At 38.9% G+C, this 22,087-nt stretch overlaps 1 protein-coding gene across 2 annotated transcripts in view; it reads right to left on the reverse strand.

Moving 5' to 3' along the window:
- Positions 1-15,098: 15,098 nt before the first annotated feature.
- LOC104692613 (cytochrome b5 reductase 4) overlaps positions 15,099-22,087 on the reverse strand; it is a 32,522-nt gene continuing 25,533 nt past the window's right edge. For both annotated transcript variants that reach the window (XM_039569076.1, XM_010404713.4), the window contains exons 12-16: positions 21,581-21,733; positions 20,814-20,964; positions 17,801-17,887; positions 16,265-16,429; positions 15,099-15,397 (exon numbers count right to left, since the gene is read on the reverse strand). In XM_039569076.1, coding sequence (XP_039425010.1) covers positions 15,343-15,397; positions 16,265-16,429; positions 17,801-17,887; positions 20,814-20,964; positions 21,581-21,733 — 611 coding nt within the window. In that variant the 3' untranslated portion in view covers positions 15,099-15,342. The remainder of the gene's footprint in view (positions 15,398-16,264; positions 16,430-17,800; positions 17,888-20,813; positions 20,965-21,580; positions 21,734-22,087) is intronic.

Consider the following 22,087-nt stretch of genomic DNA (forward strand, 5'->3'; position numbering starts at 1 on the left):
AAGTGGGGGATGTTACAGCAAGATGCCCAAAAGGAGATTTGAGAAACACAAAGCATAAAAATATAGTCACACATTGTGTCCAGGGAAGACACCCCAGCTATCTGTCCCAAGGGGGAAATATAAAAATGCACTAGAAAGCTTGTTCCCAACTCTTACCTTTGTGACTGTGATTAAATCCTCCATCATGAGCAGTGAGAAAGTAAACTCTGGTGAATTGTTGATGGAGTATCCTGTAACTGTGCTACATTGATTGGTTTCAAATATTTCTCTGACTTTCCAGGAGGATAAAGAAAACAACCAGCAAGTCAGTTATAGGAATAAAATATAATTGAACTTAATTTTCTTACCATCTTCACAGAAGCAAAAAGGACACTAAAGCAAGGTAATGTTGGGAGAACATAAGGCTGGAGATACCAGCACAATCTCATGGTTTAAAACACCTCTCTCAGATTTTCAAAAACTTACATTTGGTATCAGAAAAGAAACAAATGTGGTGGCTGAACTAGTCACAGTGCTACTAGCTAGTACTGAAACTTGCAGGACTGGTGGCTCAAGCTGCTTCTTTGCTGAGAAGCTGACTCAAAGGTTTCCAATGTTGATGGATAGCAATAGGAAGAATTTATGTCCTGAAAACTACTCATAAGCAAAATACTGGACAACAGCCAAGGAAGATGGAGAAAATATTGCCAAAGCTGGGAAATAAAATGTGTACTAAGTATTAAACTGTAGGAGAGTGAAGGGAGCTAGGGAGTCAGACAATAAACAAGTGACAACCAGAGCCCTAAATTAATTTAATCAGACAGTAAAAATCATAACAAATTTTGAAGAAGAGTGAAAGGAAAATGCCAAGAGGCTGAAAATTAAATAAAGGTACAGAGAAAGCACAATGGATTTAAATTGCTTTAATTTAAAAATGAAACCATAGGAGGAACATTTATCACTGTAAGGGGAAAAAGAGACAAAGAGTGCTCTGTCATCCTCCCTTCGGCTTCAATTTGGGCAAGTCAGCTTCAAAGCATGGGAGAAAGCTTCTTGCAGCCACAGTGTGTATGGTTATTTGAGCCTGATAGCAAGCTTTTCTACTCCAGTACTGGAGTAGATGGTGTGGAGCCATGGCAGAGATTTGAAGGGTCTTGCCCAAGCAGTCCATGGCTAAGCCAGGAACCGAAAGCAGATGGTGCTTGAAAAACCATGAGTCAGAAGCAGCTGGTACTTGAGACCATTCTTTCTTGCTCATGCATGAGTCTGGCCTACATATTGGCATGGCTAGACTGGTCATCCCCAAGCAGCACTAGAAGACAACCAGGGCTTTGTAAGTCATTGTTTACAGCAGTGGAGAAGACCCAGACTCCTGCATATGTTCCCAGATCCTCATGCCTGTGTATCTTCAGAAGCTCTCTGGCTTTAACCAAACACAGTTTATTACTGTATTCACTGTTAAGATCCATCCTATAAGAGTTGCTTGGCTTCAGTGGCTTCAGAGACCTGCCATATATAAATATGCTATTACTATTCCAACCAAGGCTTCAGAAACTCACACGACTTGACTGGAAGTGGAGCTGTCTTCTCAGTGCAGCAATGTTGTGTTATGGGTTAGCTGGGCAGGCAACTGACCACCACATAACTGCTCACTTGCATCCCCCTCCAATCAACAGTGGAGCAGGGGAGGAGGAAAGGAAGAGCAAAAGCAAGATAAAAGTTGTTTAATAAGAAAAGGAGAAGTGGAAGAAGAGAGAAAGAAAACAAATTGAACCAAACCAAAACAATCACTCGCCGCCCCCCACAAGTGGACTGATGCCCAGCCATGAGCAAAAAAAGGATGGCTCATTTCCCTAAACACCCTCCTGTCTATTTTGTTGCTGAACATGACATTATATGGCATGGAATATCCTTTTGCTTAGTTCGTGACATCTGCCTGATTGTCCCCTCCCCACCCTCAATCTATTCCCCGTTGAGGGTGGACATGAAGAGTGAGAAACCAAGGCCTTGCTGCTGTGCAGACACTGCTCATCTATAGCTAAAACATCAGCATGTTATCGCCACTCTTTGGTCACAAACCCAAGGAAAGCACCATATGAGCTGCCATGAAGAAAATAAAGTGCATTCCAGCCAGGATCAGTACAGGGGAAAGTGGAGGGGAAGATGGGAATCATTGCCTAGTGGAAACGTGTCTGTCTGCAATTAAGTGACACATCCACTGTAGGAGCCCTTTCCTGTCCTTCTCCCCCTGACTATAAGCAGGAGTGAGCTGAACAGCCTACACTTGATTTCTGGGTAGTCAAGGAAGGTGAATCATGCATCTCACTTTTCTGTCACCCCCATTACATGTAAAGGTAGAACACCTTCCTGTTAATGCTTTTGTTTGAAGGCGAGGAACAGCGGCAATTACTGAAAAAACAAATGCATGGAGTGGAAGGAAATGCATTTCCTACAGCATGCTTGGTGAGGATTGCCCCAGTTTTGAGACACTCATAATCAGAAGATGAAAGAAATATTCAGGCTCACACATCATGTGATAGCAAGCAAATTACATTGCTATGCAACTCCTGAAGAAGTGTTTAAGTTCAAATCTTACCCTCCCAAAAGGGGAGAGTAATATCAGGTTTACTTCTAGATGAGCCCTGCTGTTACGGATGTCATAACTTAAAAAGGAACATGGTATGTTGCACAGCTTACAATTTTCCCATCCCCACCTCAGGCTTTTCAGTTACTAGAACAATACACAAAGATTTTCTATCCAGTTTAACAGCAAACTGCATTTGTCCACGTTTGATTGCTGAATATGATCACTTATCTACCAACTTAATGGACAGTGTTTGGGTACTGCTTAACATATGAAGAATGTCAGATTCATAAGTGTCAGAAATAACTACAGGGTACAGCCCACAGCAAAAAAGAAAAGTCTTGATGGGGGTGTGGATCTAGATGATCTTTAAGGTTGCTTCCAACCCAAACCATTCTATGATTCTATATAAAACCAGCTGATAAAAAGCTGTGTCTTGGCACATTTTCACTTCTTCAGCCTTTTTTTGCACACATCCCATCTTCTGTCCAGACTGGTCTGTTCTGTACTTACCCTTTTCACTCTGGAGAAGATTGTTAAGATTACAGCTAGGAAGGGAACACGGAAATCAGAGTAATTAGCAGTAAGTCCTGGAAAAATCATGACAGCTGAGGATCTGCGCCAAGCTAAGGTTCACCTTGTCACTGAAGGCTCACTGAGAAACAGACTGACAGAACAGTGAGCTCCAGGTCAGGAAGACTCAATAAAGACACTTCAAGTATTCCACACTACAGGACAGTGATCACTTTGGAAAAAAATATCTTGTTTCTAAAGAGGACAGAAAAAGATAGCTAAAAGGTAGCTGCTTGATGATGCCACTCTTCAGTGCCAGCCTACCAGAGTACGGTTTAAAAGAGTATCATGCTGCATGGGAGATAAAATAACAATTGAAATATCAAGCTGGTGGGTTTTTTAACAGAACTAATGGCAATACCAGCCAAGTAGTTTGTTTTACCAGATATTTCAGAAAGTGACTTGCACAGACAGGATAGGTCCATAGTGTCAGGATAACTCTGATGGTAGGCTGTAGAAGCAAAGGACAGCGTAAACAAGTCTTGACACATTTGCTCTGTTGTGTAAAGTACCTTACCAGGAGTGAGAAGCATGGGAGACAGAGGGAGTAATTGGAATAAATAAAAGATGGCTTGCCAGGAAATGTAGTCATTAGGCAAAATAAAGATGTTTTGGATCCTTGCAGAGACAAAGAGGCCAATGACCAGGAAGGTAGGACAAACAAGAAGCTCAACACAGACTTCCAGGTCCTTTGAACAGATCAGAATTTCTTGTCAGTGGCGATAAAATAATATATCCATGAATATGTCTGAAGGGAAGATGGGACATATTTTGTAAATAAGTCTTCTATCTGTCAGCCTAAACATGCCTCACCAGCAGCACTGGCTGCCAATGATCCAGGAGAACATGGTTTACTCTCATCTCAGAGTACTAGCAGAGACTCTTCTTTAGAAGATGATGTGCACAGAGACCTTTTTCTGCAAATTCAATGTATACATTCAGATCCCTGCACTTACCTAACACAAAAGCTGAAACAAAGGCCCCACACCCACATCTCCCTGGGGTTCACACAGACAAGCCTTGCAGTGCTCCTTGGGATGAGACACGTCACCTGCCACCAATGGACTGAATTTCTTTCAAGAATCTTGCTCTTTATAAATAATGGGAATCCTTGTAATAATTAGTTCCTTTTCTTCCATGGGTTAAAGGATTTAAATTATGCAATTCTGACAGTGACTGTGGTAATTATACCCCTGCAATTACATAACAGATTATTTTCACAGATGAGGTAGATTTTATTAAAAAACAGTTTCAGGTTTTGTTTTCAACAGCAATCTAGACTTGAAAAAACCACCATGTTTACAGAAGAATCAGGGGAAACCCGAAACAAATTAGCACTTTGATTAAATTCTGTCTGGGCCAAACATATTTTTTGCCCAATGTGAAGCAAGGAAGGAGAAGATATTTACTGCTTATGTTCATCAGAAGGGTCCCCTGCAAGCCCTGCAAAATTACAGCAGGAGAATGTGGATTCAGGGCCTGACCTTGGGCTCACTGAAACCAAAGAAAAAAAGGTAACACTTTGCACCTTGGCATCACCCCTAGATTTCTGCAGGCACATTACAGAATTTCATGCTGGTTTAATTTTCTAACACTTCTTTAGCCATCACATTCCCATCTCTAAGCACCCTTGTGAACATGTCAGTAAAATAACACCCACTGGTCAAAACATTTACATTTAGCTCCTCTGTTTTCCCTGGTTATTTATCTTGGCATTTTTTCAAGAAATGCTCTGAGGCACTCTGAAATTGCTGGTTGCGTCAAGTTCATGTTCTCCTCAACACCTGTGTTTCTCTATTATGCAGCCATTTCTTCTCTTCAGTGAAGGCTGAGGTGAGGAAGAGAGAAGGAATAAAGTGTTTGCTGCCTTTCACCTCGACCAACACATGAAATCATCCCAAGCTAGTAATAAGACAGCAGGCACTATTTTCAAGTCCACATTTTCATAAGTGACAGATACTGAAGAGCCCAGGTCAACTTTAGAAAACAAACTGCAGTTCTCATTGTTGCTTCATTCCAGTTTTAACTACCACCCAGGCTAGGCAGTACATTCAGTCCCAGCACAGACATCTATATGGTCAGTTGTGTGCTAAAACAGGCACTATCACAGGATCAGTCAGAAGTGGGGTTTTTTTCTGTGCCTAGGAGCTCACACTCTAGTTGCTGGTGACAAAACTACTGCTGAAACTATTTTCAGCACTTTGCAACACACAAACCTAGGTTGGAAAGAAGAGTTCACTCACTAGACCTTATGATCAGGAGCATCTTTTAGTTCCAAAGGGAAGGATGAACAGTGGACATAGAAGCAGGCTAAGCCCATTGTACCTCAGTTTGCTTTTCCAAGGGTCTGATGCCAAAGCATCTGCCGAGGTACATAACACATAGATTGCATCCATATTTGGCCAGGCCCATCCCTTGCTGAAACAGTGTCAAAGAAGCATGGGCCAGACATACCTTCCATCATACACAGCAACGAGTACAACAGATGCTCTACACAAGTACTGAGAAACGTTTGCTTCCAGCAGAAACAGCACAGGCAGCTTTGCTGAGCAACAGCATTACCTGTCTCATTTGGGGTAATGGGAGCAGTCTTTAACAAGCCTTAGAGAAGGACCTTCTCTACAACAGGGCTTTGAGGATGCTCTTCCCAAGAGATCACCCATCTTCCTTTTACTAAAACCTTTGACTTGCGCTTGGTTCGAGAGCTGTTTGTGCCAGTTCACTGACAGGGTGCAGGTCCCACCCTGCAGGACTAGGGGCATAGAAATAGACCAAGCCAGTTGTTCCCTGCATGCTTTTTACATTGTTGGCTTCCTGGCAAAGCTCCTCAGAAATTGCTGGGCAAGGGATGGCCAGAAGTTTTTCATTTTGTGGAAACAATTAGACAATTTGATGAGAGAAATATGAGAAGACTGAAGCATCTTCACTATACCAAATTTTCAACCTAGACTAAAATCTGAGATGAGAGCAGTCTGTCAGGATGGAGGATGAAAGACGAATGTCCCGCTGATGCTGTACCCTCACAAAAGACCAGCAAGGTCAGGAAACCCCATCAGAGCGGGAGTGACCCTGCTTCCTAAAGCCAACATGCATTGAGCTGAATGTGCATAGAACCCCAACCTACACAAGGGGTGTTTGCAGTTGCTGGATCAGTCACCTCCAATGTCTAACAGAAAAGAAGTAATCCTTGTGCCTGAATGATGGATTTATCCTGCTCTCCTGTCAAGCAGCACACATTAAGAGATACTTCCAGATAACCCCACTTCTCGGGGTCATGATCTGTCAACAACTTTTTCAAGTGTTCAGGTTGTGTGAGCATCCCAATACTCAATTCATAAGCATTGCTGCCATGCTTAGAATTTGATTAAGAGCTTTACCAAGAGGAAATCCCACTGCATTAAAAAATGTATATAATCATCATTTATTAAGTATTTTTTTTCATACTTATATCATTATTATTTACTGAGTAAAATTCCACTATCTTTGGGTCTCACTGTACACAGCCTAACAGGATACAAATTCTGAATTTGCCTCGCACTCATTCTCCCTTGAGTACATAAAATTTATTTGTAAAGAGTGCCACGATACCAGTCTATTTGAAAGGGGAAATAAAAGCAAACATGCTTTCACTTAGGAAGCTGTTTGGACTGCCAAAACTGCTGCCTGCCATTAAAAATAGAACTGTGCATGGAATACAAACAAAAATTGCATCCTGTGCCTTTTTCTGTGGAATTTATTCACCTGAGACATACTCTGGTGTTGTTATTTTCCTGTTTTATTAAATATGACATTTTTCAGCTTTATTCCCCGTGAATGGAATCTGAACTAAGTGTTGTTCCAAACCACCCATGGCATGGTCCATCAGTCCAGCTAACTTCTCTCTTATGCTGAGCAACATTTTCATTGCTATGGTAACTATACAGTTGTTATAGGACAAGGGTAGCAAATCAGTTTAGGTAATTATTTCTCAATTCCTCAGATCCAAGGGAACTCCTGCTTATTCTGCTATATCTACGTATGTTTTGGGGAGCACAGATATTCACTGATTACAGAACCTCTTTATAGCCACATCTGCAAATGGAAAAAACCACTCCTGCCATTGTCAAGAAGACCACACTTCATGCAGTCAAAGGGATCTCAGCCATTTGCAGAGACGCAAGGTTATGTGCATTTTCCATGTTCATGCCATAAGATAGTTTTCAGAGTTGGACTAGAGAAACTAATACAGAGAATCAAAGCCAGGCACCTGAAAGAAAAAAAGTTCTGGTGCTTTCAGCTTGTGTGTCAGATCAGGACACCTCAGTGCCTTGCCCTAAGACATTGTTTGGCTTTTTAATAGATTAAACTGTTCCAGCACAATCTAAGCTGTCCATCAGTCTCAGTTTATGGCTTCTGGTGTAACAACTATGGTTCAAAGGTACCACAAAACCAACCACTATGATGCAGCACAGCCAGACCAGGAGCATTAAATCTGCTGCACGATTTTGCTGGAGGATTTATTTTAATCATTTATAATAATTTTTAATCATTTATAATTTTTTAATCATCCTTAGCTTGGAGAATATAAATTCAATTTATTTTTCTGCTGCCTGAAAGAATATACAAAAGTATAATTTCTAGTTGAAGCAAACTAAGCAGTTATGCACAGGATTCATGAGTTTTCTTGGCTTCTGGCAAAGGATGAAAAAGGAAAGGAGCTGCACTCAATTTTTCTTTGTAGACGTTTTGAAGTAGTCATATCAATAATCAGTAGTCATACTAATAATCAAACTAATAAAAGTTTGGCCATTACTTGCAAGTTTTGTTGCCAGATCTTTATTTGCTATTAATGTTTTACAAACTATTTTCCAAAGCAATTATTTGCTGGGCTGGGAGAAGCTCTTTTGTAGCTATAGATACATCGACATTTTATTACTAAATTATTCTTATTTTACTAAGAGAATGCCAGGGAGTGCTACACAGATTTAAATGCTCACTGAGATAAGGAACACCTTAGCACAAGGCCTTATCAAGAGAGATTGGCAAATGTCTCCCTTACATATGCAAGACACCATTTTCTTATGTCCCTCAACATATGCTAAAGGAGTGTTGAGGTTTTCTAATCTTAACAAGATGTGTTTTGCTGGGAGACGCTATTTCTTGTCTTAGACAAACTGAAATAAGAAAAAAAAAAGGAGGGCACACAAACAGCAAGAAGAGACTTCCAGCTGAAATTTGAGATGGTTGATCTGAACTTGATTCTGTTCCTCAGTTACTCAGCTTAAGGGGAAAGGAAAGAGAGCAGCACGGAGCAGAGGAGAGTGCTCCTGAGGAGAATGGTGAGCACAGTGTTAGGCACAGGGGACAGACACACACACACACCAGTCATGAGTGCTGTGGAGTATATAAAGTATATAGGTTCATGCATATGAGGTGGTTTGAGACCTTAAATTGGAGGGAGTAGGGTAGAGAGACATTTTGAGACAACAGCATTGAATAAGGCAAGCTAAGCTAGAGATTAGTTGCACTGGACAAACTGATGTATAAACAACAAGTCTGAAAAATAATACACCAAACATCCTGTATAAGCAGAAGCTGGTGTATTATCAGTGTAGAATTCCCTCCCTTGCCCTTACTCCCTGACCATCTGTGCTTCTGCAGGACACCATTGCAAAGGCCTGATCGAAGGTCTCTTGAGTGGAGTTTTTGAGAGGCTATGTCTCAAATATAAATAGAGCCTAGGAGATGAGTTCAAAAGGTAACCAAAGCCTCATAGGTTCACATTTAAAACAACTGATTTATTTATTTATTTATTTAAATATGAATAAAATATCTGATAAGGCTTTGGTAGCCATTTGCATCATCAACTGAGAGAAATGCAAGAACAAGCTGACTCTAATTAGGGGAAGACCAAAATTGTATAACTGAATATCCACTCAGGCCTATGGTGCACCAAACTCCTGCTCTCCAAAATGGCTCTCTGCAGGAGCTGGAACACTCCCCATGTTCTCCAGTATGCACCAGTCCACAGCCTCCAAGGTGTGCGAGACAAGCCCTTCAGCCTCTACTTCTCTTCAGTAGAGGCATGGTGAGGTGCAAGGTTTGCAAAAACGCTTGGCAGGGTCCATCTGTACTGTACTCACAAAGCCCAAAGCTAGGGGAGTACCAGTCCTATGGTAGCCATCTCTCTCACACTGGGAGCCGGAACAGACACAATGCAGCCTATGCCAAGCTGCGTGGTTCCAGGATGCCAGCTTGGGAGGGCTGGTCAAGTCCCTGACTTTTCTAAGAAGAGGACATAGCAGTAACTCAGCATGTAAACATTGCTGGCAAGTTTCCTAAAGTTCATGAAAATACGGAAGGGAAGATATTAAGTCATTAAAATTGCGTCACTTATTTTGAAATATGCAGAGGAATCTCTGCATATAAGTATTATTTATCCAGACCATTTCTTATTTAAGATTTCCCTATTCAGTATTCTTTATAGAAAAATAATTGCACAGAAATTTCTGCACCAAGAAAGAATAATGTTCATTTGACTAGTGTACTGAATTTCAGTTAATTTATTTTTCCAGAGAGGAATGATGCAGAGTCTTGAAGCGACAATAGATGGATTTAAGATGGTTATTTAAACACATTTTTAGACTTAAAACATGCTGCCATAAAGAATCTACTCTGCTTTTATTTATTCATCTTGTTGAATGGCTACAGGGTGGCAGCAGGTGAAGATGACCTTACTTAAAACTCACATAGTGTTATTTAGGAGCAAACTCCACTGCTCCAAACAGAATGAGCTACCAGAGGCACTGGATGCACTTTTTAACAGTGACTCAGCCTGCTGTGGAGGTAGGAGATAGCTCTTCCTTAAGAGACACATGACAACTGCTCACATTGGTGAGCACTGAGGTACTCAGCTGCTCTTTGTGCCACCTGGAGTTAGTTTTTGTGCCCCTGCATTTAGGTATCTACCTTCAAGTTCCTAATTTTTAGAAGTCTTCCCCACAAAATTTAGGTTACACTCTAGATACCGTCCTTTCTCTCTCCTCCCCATGGTCTAAAAATACCTGTAAAGGCCTTTCACCACTTAGACCAGTGACATATGAATGGATCACTCAAGACAAGAAGGCCATTTTTAATTTCATAGTGGGCAGAAGCCCCTAAATTATCACCTTCCTGGACATCATTTCTTTCACCTCTCAAGCAGCTGATGTTTAGACCTGTCACTTGTATCTCCCATATTGCCATTTTGGAGCATGCAGCAGAGCAGGACCTCCCTGCCTTCTCCATGAACACCATTCATGGTGCAGTTTTCACAACTTTAACTGAAGCAGATGACTCTTCCCTAAAACGGTTTGTCTCCTCTTCATCTTTTATGGAGCTGATGCTCAAAATTTTACTTTGTGTTCTGCACTGACCTTCATTTCATCAAGAGGGACACAGCTCAAAGCCGAGATCAACAAGACCAAAAGGGAAGCAAGGTGACCCCCTTCTTCCATCCTGAGCTGCTCGAGTGGTTTAGCAACTTTCTTCCTCTTTACTGGGAATGAGCCAGGCCCCACTTCTAACTTAAGTGAGAAGAAAGGTCCTGTCATACTGTGCTTTAACTAACATATCTGTCTTTATAGACATTGGTAAAAGCTTCTCTTGTAGGACTAACAGTCTAGTCAATTCGAGTAGCATGAAGTCACTTACTCCTCTATCACATAATCTCAAGTGCTTTCCCACCCCTCCATTTTCTGCCAGGTAAATACCTTTGTATCTTTTGCAAGTTGATTCAAACTTCTTGTTTTATTTGCTTTTAAATCCACAATAAGTAGATCTTCCTTACCTTATCCCACTGCATTTTAAACAGATTCCTTATTTCAAATAGGAGAAAATATTTCCAACAGGATCATGTTTTCTACCTACAGATGCAAATACAGACAGGATTGCCAGCAGGTACATTTCAGTTAGAAGCATTTGCAAGTTGGTGACAAAACCCAGACATTCCTTTTTGACCTCTACATGCCCAATCATCAATAACAGAGTCAATAAATTCCTTGGGAAGCTAGAGAACACACAAGGCAAGTGCATTTCTCATGGTTAAATGCAGAAAGATATGCAAGTTGGGAGGAACATTCTGCCACTTTAAGGTTTAAGACCATCATCTGCATCCTAGGGAGCTCCTCACTCCCTTCTGGGACATCCAGCAGCAGCTCCTGGCAGACACCAGATGCTCAGGCTTAGCAGCCAGCACGGACTTGACACTTTTCTACACCTACTAGAATTTTTTACCTGTGTTGCCACAGCAACTTAGCATGTCCAGTTTGTGTGAAGACAGTAATCTGTTTCCATGGGAACTAAGCACGCAGGCCTGCCCTGAAACTTCAGCTGGGGAAAATAAGAAATTTATCCAGTAACAGGAAAATCAAAGAATGAAAGGCAGGCAATTAACTAAGAGAATTTGTATTGCATACTCATAGGACTGTAGAGAGAGCCACAGAATATTTACTCTGAAGAAGAACTAAGTAAATTTGGACTCTGAGTAGAGTGTTCACATACTGTAGGACAGCTCTGTAAAAATAAGAGGTTTTTCCCCTCAGTGATTGGCAACTTTAATATTTATAATATCTGCTCAAGAAGTTGAAAGTGCTGTGGTACAGAGAGTTTGGGGTTTTGTCAATCCAAATTCCTCCAGGCTAGCCTAGAAAAACCTGCTCCAAGTAGATTTAAGTATCTGTAGAATACAAAATGAAGTAAGCTTTTTCTTGCTGCTGAAACAGCTTCTTGCTGTGAAAACAGCTATTTTAATAGGACCATTTAAAGTAAGATCCGGAAAATCATAAAAGTATTAATTCTTTAGGAGTGCAGATATATATTTTTTAATAACCATATACAGGAAAAACCTGAAGACAGTTTAAAAAAAAAAAGACACCAAGAAACCTAAACCTGCTTTCATAGCGCTATTACTTTACATCATTAGTGATCAAAGACCTAGTTATTGAGACAGATTTAAGCAGTGAACTGGGCTTCAGATATAGAAAATACTGTCTGACAGGCATAAACTGAAGGAAAAACAAACAGACAAAGAAAAAGAGATGCTGTTGATAGGTCTGGCTTGCCACTGAACATCTCAAATGGCCCTGGGCACCCTGAATCCCATTTCCAGCACAGCTGAACCAACTCTCAGACCTGCACAGGCTGTGCTGATTTGAATTCTAGTGATTACAAAAGGAGCTTGGAAATGTAGCTCTGCCATAGGCAGGTCATTTTAGACAACTCGTTTTCAACCTAAATCCTGCTCTGAGGAGATCAAATAGACAGAAAAACCACTAAATGTAAGGTGTTTAAAACTTTATGATTTTTTTTCTGCCATTTCACCCCTGGCCCCATAACTTTTAAACGCATAATAATGCAAAAGATGAAAGAATGGGAAAGTATCTCAACTTGACAAAAGTAGCCATGGTACTTTCAATATCATCCTACAAAGGAAAAAAAAGGCTATAAGGTAGTGCTTATATGGGCAGAGATAATTGTTTTGTGTGTAAAACATGTTGATATTCATCTAACCACAGAACACTGTATTGAAGGAATGTTACTAGAAGCACTCAAGTGAATATTTTAAGTACTTTGTTTCTCTTGCTTCCTTTGTAAGCCACACAATTTGCTTTGTGCTATACCTTATCAACACCAGCTAACATATGAACATGGAAAACTTGCAAGAATCGCAGAATCATTTAGAGTGGAAGAGACCTCTAAGACCATCAACTCCAACCTTTGAGCAATCACCATCTTGTCAACTAAACCATGGCAGTAAGTGCCATGCCGAGTTGTTTCTTGAACATTCCATTGGATGGTGACTACACCACCTCCTTGGGCAGTCCATTCCAATACCTGACAACCCTTGAAAAAATTCTTCATGATGTCCAGCCAGAAGCTCCTCTGGTGCTACTTGAGATTATGTCACTGGTTGCCTGGGAGAAGAGGACGACCCCCACCTCGTTACAACCTCCTTTCAGGCAGTTGTAGAGTGAGAATCTCTGAGCCTCCTCCTCTCCAGGCTAAACAACCCCAGCTCCCTCCTCAGCTGTTCCTCATATGAGTCACTCTCCAGACCCTTCACAAGCCTCGTTAACCTCTTCTGGACTCATTCCAGCACCTCAATGTCTTTCTTATAGTAAAGGGGCCCAAAACTGGATACAGGACTCAAGCTGCAGCCTCATCAGTGCTGAGTACAGGGGGACAATCACTGCCCTGGTTCTGCTGGCCACACTACTGCTGATACAGCCCAGGTGCCATTGGCCTTCTTGGCCACCTATCATGTTCAGCCACTGTCAACGAGCATCCCCAGGTCCTTCTGCTGCTTTCTAGTCAAAAAGTCCTGTGCCTGTTTGATCACATTGCCAGCAATAAAGGTTAATTACAAGAAAAAAACCGACTGCCAGCAGCTCCATTTTAACTGCTGCATTAAGGCTGGGATGATTCCTAATGCAAACAGCCAGACCATGAGCACTGCTGCCTTCAAAAAACATTTCCACTTGATTTTAGATGCTCAGCCTGGTGGCCATCACTTTAGGAATGTAGTACAAAATTTATAACCTGCAACAAGTCTTTCAAGTATTAGTACAATGTAACTAAAACTTAAAAGATACACTTCAGGCACTTTTAACAAGTTGTACCACATCTAGATTAGCAACTTGAAGTAATGTCAAATGACCATTTGTTGCTGAGCTACTCACACAAAGATCTGTTATGAGTAATAACAGATCTATTCAAAACTCCAAACGAAATCTGAGACTTTTAGAAGTATGACAATTAATCCTAAACTGCATCTAAAAAATCCTCAAAGTGCCTACAGTTTTTAGAGCCAGTCCTGGGGAAAACAAGCAACTCTTCAAAGCTCCAAAGTGAACTTTCTGCTGAGATAAGCAAAGTGTCCCTCCACTAAACTCCACTACAGGTACCAAATTATGACTCTCCTCAACTACAATCTTCTGAAATAACTTGTGACCTATGGGCAACAACTGACAACCACATCCTTTTCTAACTTCAAGTCCAATAAACTGAAGAGGAGCACTGAAGAGATGACGTTAAGCACAGCCAGTCACTGTCAGATAGCAATTTTAACCTAATTTTAAAAGGGTATCATTAAGACATTTTTCATGAATGTATTAATGCACAATTACAAGTCTTGCTTCTTAGGAGGAAGAAATATCCATTCAACACAACAGGAAGACATAAACAGTACTAGATGTCACACAAAACAACGCCTACATACACTACTGACAACATCTAGAACAGGAGTAGCTGCTTTACTGCTTTTTCCTCCAAAATCCTACTAGGCAGCAGATTACTGCCTCATGATAACACATTATTACTCCCAATAATGGAGTAAAAAACCACACTGATGGAAATAACCATATTTAATACTAGTGCAACCTGTCAACTATTTTTAGGTATTTCTGTGGTCCTGACCCTGTTATATGTGCTGTTTTATCTTCAGATTGCGTCATAACAAGGGATGCTTGACATCAGTCATGTGATCATATGAGAAGTTTTGTGGGAGACCAAGACTCCATGGCTCTATTTTGAGTTCTCAGCTGGAGTACTAAGCTTATGGAAACCTTTCTTTATAACATTATTAACTAAAAATACAAAAAAAAATTGCAGAAATACATGAAGTAATGTAAAATCATTATTTTTTTTATTTGATATAAATTTTATATTTTACCAAAGGTACTTTTCCTCTTTGTTTACAAAGCCAAAAATGTATTTGGATCACTTGCACGTCAAACAGAGACATCAGATGAAAAGGGAAATTTTTCAATGACCGATTACCTGAGTTACAGTGCAATATTTAATTTCAGACAGTATTGCTCTTAGGACTTTTTACAGTAAGAAATAATAAGCCTTATCAAGTCAAAACCTTAATCAGAGCTTGTCGTAAATTTAAGAATTCTCATGAACCAACAACATGAAACACCAGACATAATGTATACTATACTTTTTTGCTTGCCTCTACAATAAATTAATACCCTGGATGACTTAAATATTAGCAAAAATATTTACAAAAAGAAGATAAAACACAGTATAAAACTTTTTTCAAAGATACATGTCTTCCAAGAAACAGTTTGGTACCAAGAGTGACATTTCAAGTCTTATAAAATTGTTTCTCACTTATTTAAATTCATGAAGATAAATAAATAACACTGAATTATACAAACAAACATTGATATCCTCATATGGGTTTATGCAGTAAAAGCGTGTATCTCTTCTTGGGAGTATCCAAGATCCTTCAGATATCTGAAAGTCAGAAATCAAGTTGGTAATATTAATATTTGGAACTCGAAACCCACCACAGACACAGATGAAGCATAACTTTAGCACCACTTCCTTGTTTTTATTCAGACATGCACAATGAACTTTACCACTGCATTTAGAAAACAATCAATGCCCAGGAGCTCAGATATACTACATGAACTTTTTGGGTAATGAAAACCATTTCAAAAAATAAATACAGATATCATCTGAATTATTTCAGATTTCTCAAGAGGAGGTGTAATTATTGGTCAATACACCTTGACTTCAGTAGGAGTGCAGAAATGCAAATGACGTCATATTGGTTCAATATTTTGAAGATGGGCAAGAGAAATTTAGACAAGCCTTTATCTTTAAGCATGCATATAAAATAAGAAAATATTAGGTACAGGCACAAATGCATTAAGTTTAAAAAATAATTAAGAAAGATGTTTGTGATAGAACAACTACTTTGAACTTCTGTAACTTAATTTATCAAGCTAACACCAACAAAGAAAGCTTATTTCCTATTATCCCAACTTTTCTATGACCATCAACTTAAAAGCAGCATTTAAAACCCTGGGAAAAAAAGTTAAAGAACTGTTTTTAGAAAGTTCTGGACAAGTTACTAGAACAACTTACATATTGCTGATATTACTTAGCTACACATAAATATAAATATACATCTCAAGTATGGTGCAAGGTGGTTTTTTTTATAAACCTTTTTTTTGTTTTAATTTTAGAAGTTTTCTTGTAAAGCAGACAACGTAAGGCCATTTTTGAAAGACTACCAAATCAGAAACACTACAGCTGATTAGGTGATCAAATTTTAGAAAATTTCTCACTTTCCAGTTCATCATTTAAAATACTCACTGTACTCCTTGTTCTGTAAAAGGTGATGGACCACAGATGCAGATAAGCACTTTGGAGTCTTTTCTGCTTCTTTTCACCAACTCAGAGAGAAGAGATGAAGAAATCTTCCCCTGTTTACCTACCCAGTCTTTTGTTGGTTGTGAAAGAATGAATTGAACCTCAAACCTGGTAAGCAGAAGAATATTTCATAAATATTACCTCAGATTAGAAATCTGCTACACAAAATGCTAATGACCAAGACACTGATGTTTCCTATGATTACCTTCCTGTTCTGCTCAGCTCCCCACTGCAGTATCAGATCACACAGATATTTAGTCATTCCTACTCATCAAGTCAGTCAAATCACCTCCAATATTGTGTATTTATTTAACCAAATCTTTCAATGTTAAAAATTCCAGCTTTCTATTTCACCTTACAAAAAAACCCCATCTGGGACCAATTATGATACTTCAGCACAGATTTTACTGCTTCATTATTCACTTACACAAATGTTGGTGTAGCTCAATATAAAAGTAGTGATATAAGAATGCTTGGCCAAATTCATGAAAATGTCAGAACAATTTCAGTAATGAGAAAATAGTACAGTTGGTTTCAAAAACTCACTAACAGAATAGTAACTGAGTAAAAACCAAGCACTTCTGTATCTGAGGCTCCTACTGAAAGAGAGAAAAGCCTTTTATTGTAAATTTGCGCAGTGTCTAGACTACAAAGCTTTGAATGTGCCAGACAACACTAGGGTATGAAATAGTATTGATTTTTCACTTCAATGCTGTGAAGGAACAAGCGGTTTCTACTGAGGAAGAATTCAACTAAGAATTAACCATAAACAAAACATATTTTTATCACATAAAATCTGAGCAATGACAATATATCTAGTGATAACAGCACAGTAACTGAAATTAAAAGGTAATCTGATAATCCTGTGTCTCCTGACAGAACTATGGCCTGTTGAATTAAGTTGACATTACATGTGCACTACTTGCATTTTAATCTGCAATTACATTGTAATTGAGGGCAAAATGCAACAATTATTAAGGAAAAAATTAAAGTAATGAGCCTAATTAAACTTTGAATTTCTACATAAACATTTTCATAACCAGTGACACCAAAAAGATTTTTGTAAGACTTCTCTAAATTTGGAATGTTGCTCCTGGGGTACATTATCCTCTCTCTCTTCTGTGCTCCTTTTTGTGTATCTGTGCTTCCTATCGTTAAGGCTAAGGCAAATTTTCTTCTGCATCAAAAAGCTTCTGTTTTAAAAACCATCTCATCTAACATATCATCTCCAATAACCATCTATTAAACACTGTCAGGTCAAATCCCTGGCTTCCCATGGCACCTACAGACCATAACAACATAGCTTCTGCTATGCATCTGCGACCAATGGATCTCCTTGCACTCCCTCATTATATTGTTAGCTAAGAGCTTACAGAATCAGAATCTGCCCTGGTGCCAAAGCCGTACTGTTAATCTAAGCCCCAAGACTTGTTCTGTACACAGAGAGGTTACAAGTTGCTCTCCACAAGAATAAATTACCTTTCATCTTTAAGAGCTAACTGCTCTAGTTGGTTTCTCCAAAGTATGTCATCCTCGGTTTTGTTGAAGAAGATCAGCTTCACTGTCCTTAAAAAAAAAAAAAAAAAAAGAAAAAACCAATTAAAATTAACTGCAGATAGTTTCTGTTAAAGAATCAGAACTTAATGCATCATACAGATACCTTTTAATTACATTTTTTGTTTGTTTCCAGATGCATTATAAGTGAAAATGAGACACACAGAACAAGCTTTGGAAAACTTGCCTGGTATAGACAAAACAGCCCCAAATCAGCTATGCTACATCTTTAAACACTAAAATCATCCCGTTCAGAAGCTAGAATGTGCCAGAATCTTTACATGCTTCCCATAGGCCACTTCTCTGAAAACACGGAAAATAAAGCCAACTACACTAACCTAGTGCTCTCAATGGTGCCATGGTGCACCACAGCATCGAGTGTTATTCAGGTGGGGGAAATGTCAATAAAAAGTGCATAGGAAAGTCATGCATTTTGTTCACTGGGCACAAAAGTAGAAATTGGTTATTTGGAGAACAACGTTTTGAGACACCCTTACTAGTACTCCCAGGGGTAGACAAATATATCTGCTGCAGTTCTGCTCAGTACTTAGCACTATAAAGAAGAGAAAACTCCAAACTTGGAACGAACTGGTTGCAGTTTTGCTGGAAATAAGGGAGAGCACAGCTAAAATGAAGAAGTGGAAATTTAGATATGGTCCCCACCAGTAAAGAAAAGGTGATTGACAGAATGATGACTAAAATTTAGATAACAAATAAGAAGCTTCATCAGCCCTTTGGAAGGAAATAGAGTGAATCTAACATACTGGAAGCTACTTCAAAGGATGTAGATTTTAATAAACTAAAAAAACCTGGTATGAACGGTCTTATGAAAACTGTTCAGAAAGAGGAGTTAGAGACCCTCAAAGGACTTTAACAAAGAGGAAGAAAAGGAGACAGCAAGTTAAAAAATCACCTTCCAAACAAGAATAATGATGAAAGTGGGATACTATATTAAAAGTGAATATGAGAACAGAGTGGTTATTTAGGAATGAAAAGCTGGAGACAAAGCAAGATACAACTATCAAGGAGACTCAAGAATAGACTACAAGCATCCTATATTGAGAAGACCATTAGCCCCCTACCTAGTGTTTAGTGCCTTTGTGCTTCAGTCGTCTTTTAAGAAATGTACCTACCTGACTGCAGTAATACACAACCAGTAAAAGGAGCAAAAAAACCTCATCTTAAAAAGCAAGCATAGAGGACCAATATTCTTTTACAGTTAATACTTTGGCCAAATACAATTTGGCCTGTAAAAGGAAACAAGGCTGAAGAAAGAGCATCATGACTTGATGCACAAAAGAATAGTGCAGCTATGAAGAGAACAAATTGTTTTGCCCATTTACAATAGGAAACAAATAGACTTACAAGATAGTAGGCAGACTTTGTCTAGACAGTAAGAATGAAAATCCAATTATCCAGGCTCATTACAGAAAATGCTGCCCAGGGAAGCTGAAGATTCTCCAGCATTCACAGTGCAGCCCCAGAGCTTCAGCAGCACTCACCCAGCACTCCAGAGAGAGGTTGCTTTTTGTCACCAGACAAGGTGACAAGTCTGTCATTGTACAGGTTGTTCTTCAGCTTTCTGCAATTTGTGTTTTAGCATGGGCAATCCAAGCTTATGGCAACAGTTACTTTGCAAAGTAAGATAATTCTATGCAAATTATATTTATATTGTTCATATATACATATATATATAATATATATATTGTATTTATACATATACATATACACACACATATGTCATACAGATAAACATACATGTATTAAAGACACTTTGGTAGTACTTTCCCAAAAAATAAACTGAGGGTCAAAGAGCAAATATAAGGCCAAGAAACTAAATTGCCTAGAACAGTCAGAAAAACAAAGGTTTAAAGTGTTTATGTATAAATAGAACCTGTCTCAGTTCAAGTCATTCAACCAGCCTCCACAGCAAGAAGGAAAAATTAATTTACTGTGACTAGTAAGGAAACAGATGCTGCTGCACCCTGAACTAACACTGAGTTCCCATAAGAAATTGTGCTGAAAAGAGCTAAAAATGTGCTCCCAAGCTCTTTGTCAGATGATCGACTCATCCTTTGGATTCACAAAGCCAGTCAGCCACTTTTTATTTTCTACTGACAATACAGGACATTTTGGAAGAGCCGAACAGTACGGTCTCTCTCCTCACAGAACAGGATTATATGTAACTGCTGAAATAGAACAATATAGGTATAGTGTCCGGATTTAGGGTTTGTTTGGTTTTTTAAAGAAACAAACTTTTGCAGGACATGTCATCCTTTGTAGCTCTAGTATGTAGATTAGTGAACAATTAATCTCCCTCTGTTGTTTCAAAAGCAGAAGTACTCATTCTACAATTCTGAAGGACAGAAAAACCCATTCCCTTGACCAAACACAAGTAGTGCTTTCTTCTGTAGATTTTACAGAGTACAGAATGCACATCTTTTCATGCACTTGAATATTTAATGCTGTACTTACATAAGTGACATACAAGTCTTTTGTGAAAACTGGAACTCATCTGGTAACAATGTGTTACTGGTGGGTAGCAGGTGAAAACCACAGGCTAACTATTTTAATGTATCAGAGAGAAGCTATAAGCAAACAGTTGCAGCTCTCCTCAGTCCAAAACCCGGTATCTATATTGTAACATTGCTATACTAAAAAAAGACACTCAAATGTGAAGCTAGTTAAAAAAAAAACCTCCTCGAAGTTTCTACTCAGTGAGCTCATTTGCACCACAACTAAATTCCAAAACGCAAATCGGTCCATTATGTTGATGGTAGCCAGTAACCAAATATGTGCAAGTTGCCTAAGCTTCTGACAGATTCTTCCCTAAAGCATGCCAGTTTTTGGTGTAAGTTCAAGAAAAATATTTTCATACCATTTTATTTGTTAATTGTTTTATTAACACTGAGGCTTGTGTGTAAAGAAGCCCACATACCTGAGACAGCTAACTTCAGTCAGAGCAAAATTCAGCAGCTTAACCATTGGTGTGAAGCCTGTGCCTCCTGCCAATAAAATGAGGTCTTCTGAAGTTTGAACTTGCGACTTCTTGAAGTTGCCTTCAGGATTGCTGACAAAAATATAGTCTCCTTTATTTAAAAAATAAAAAAATTAAAAGGTAAACATTATTTGCTGAAAACAAGCTAATTAGCATTCTGATTTTTTAAAGGCCATTTCATATTGCCTTCATCTTTGTAATACTAGGGCTTCTTTCAGAAAGGTACTATACACTTCACATAAGGAACATTCTTGTTAAAAGAAGAGATGTATAATTAAAATGTTTTGTCTTGATGGATTTTACACAATATGAGTACACAAACATTTGCAAAGTCAGCGTTAAAAATCTACCTCCGTATCTGAAATGGAAAAGGAAGTGCACCCTAAGTCCCATAAACCAGACCTCCTTTCTTTATGCAAAAGTACAAGAAGTTGTTCTCAGAGCATATGGCATCAAAGCCATCAACTATAATGCGTGACACAGTTCACAGACATCAGTCAGGAGAGCTGTCTGTAATGGGCAACTCCTAGTTACAGTGAGGACAAGCCTTTACATTCAGGGAATGGAGAATAAGGTTTAAAAGAAGTTTTAAGTCTTGGTGTATGGGTAGGTAAACAATAAGAACATCACAATACTCAGACAGTGAATCTTTGAAGATGGTGCAATTGCTGCAAAAACAAATACAAAACCCCTCAATGCATATTTACCAATTTGTAGGTGGTCAAGTGCCTGTGTGAACAGTCCACGGGAATAAATTTTAATCATTAAATATATATGCACACCATTATGGCGAGGTGGTTCTTGGAAATCCAGTGGCAAAAAAGGCAATACAGGTGTGTATGGTTTTACTACCTCTGTCCCTAGAAAGTAGACAGAAAGATAGCTCAAATAACATGAGAAGTACTCTACATCCAGATACTACAAACAAATACCAAAATAAACGAAGAGTAAATAAATAACCTGTATATACCATAAAAATAACACCATCCCATGCTTCTGTGCAACTTACTACTTTCCACTGCATCAGTTTTTATTTCAGAATTGGAAGCCTTCTACTTCCAATTAAAAACTTGAGTACATTATTTCCATGCTACTTAGTGATTCAGGATACAGGATGAGAAGATCTTCAGTTATCCCCAAAGAATATGAAAATCTAAACATTTTCATTGATTTTCAAGTACCACAGCTTGATTTATTCTAAATTTAAACAGCAG

This window comes from Corvus cornix, chromosome 3 (genome assembly GCF_000738735.6).
Source record: "Corvus cornix cornix isolate S_Up_H32 chromosome 3, ASM73873v5, whole genome shotgun sequence".
In the NCBI taxonomy this organism is placed as follows: domain Eukaryota; kingdom Metazoa; phylum Chordata; class Aves; order Passeriformes; family Corvidae; genus Corvus; species Corvus cornix.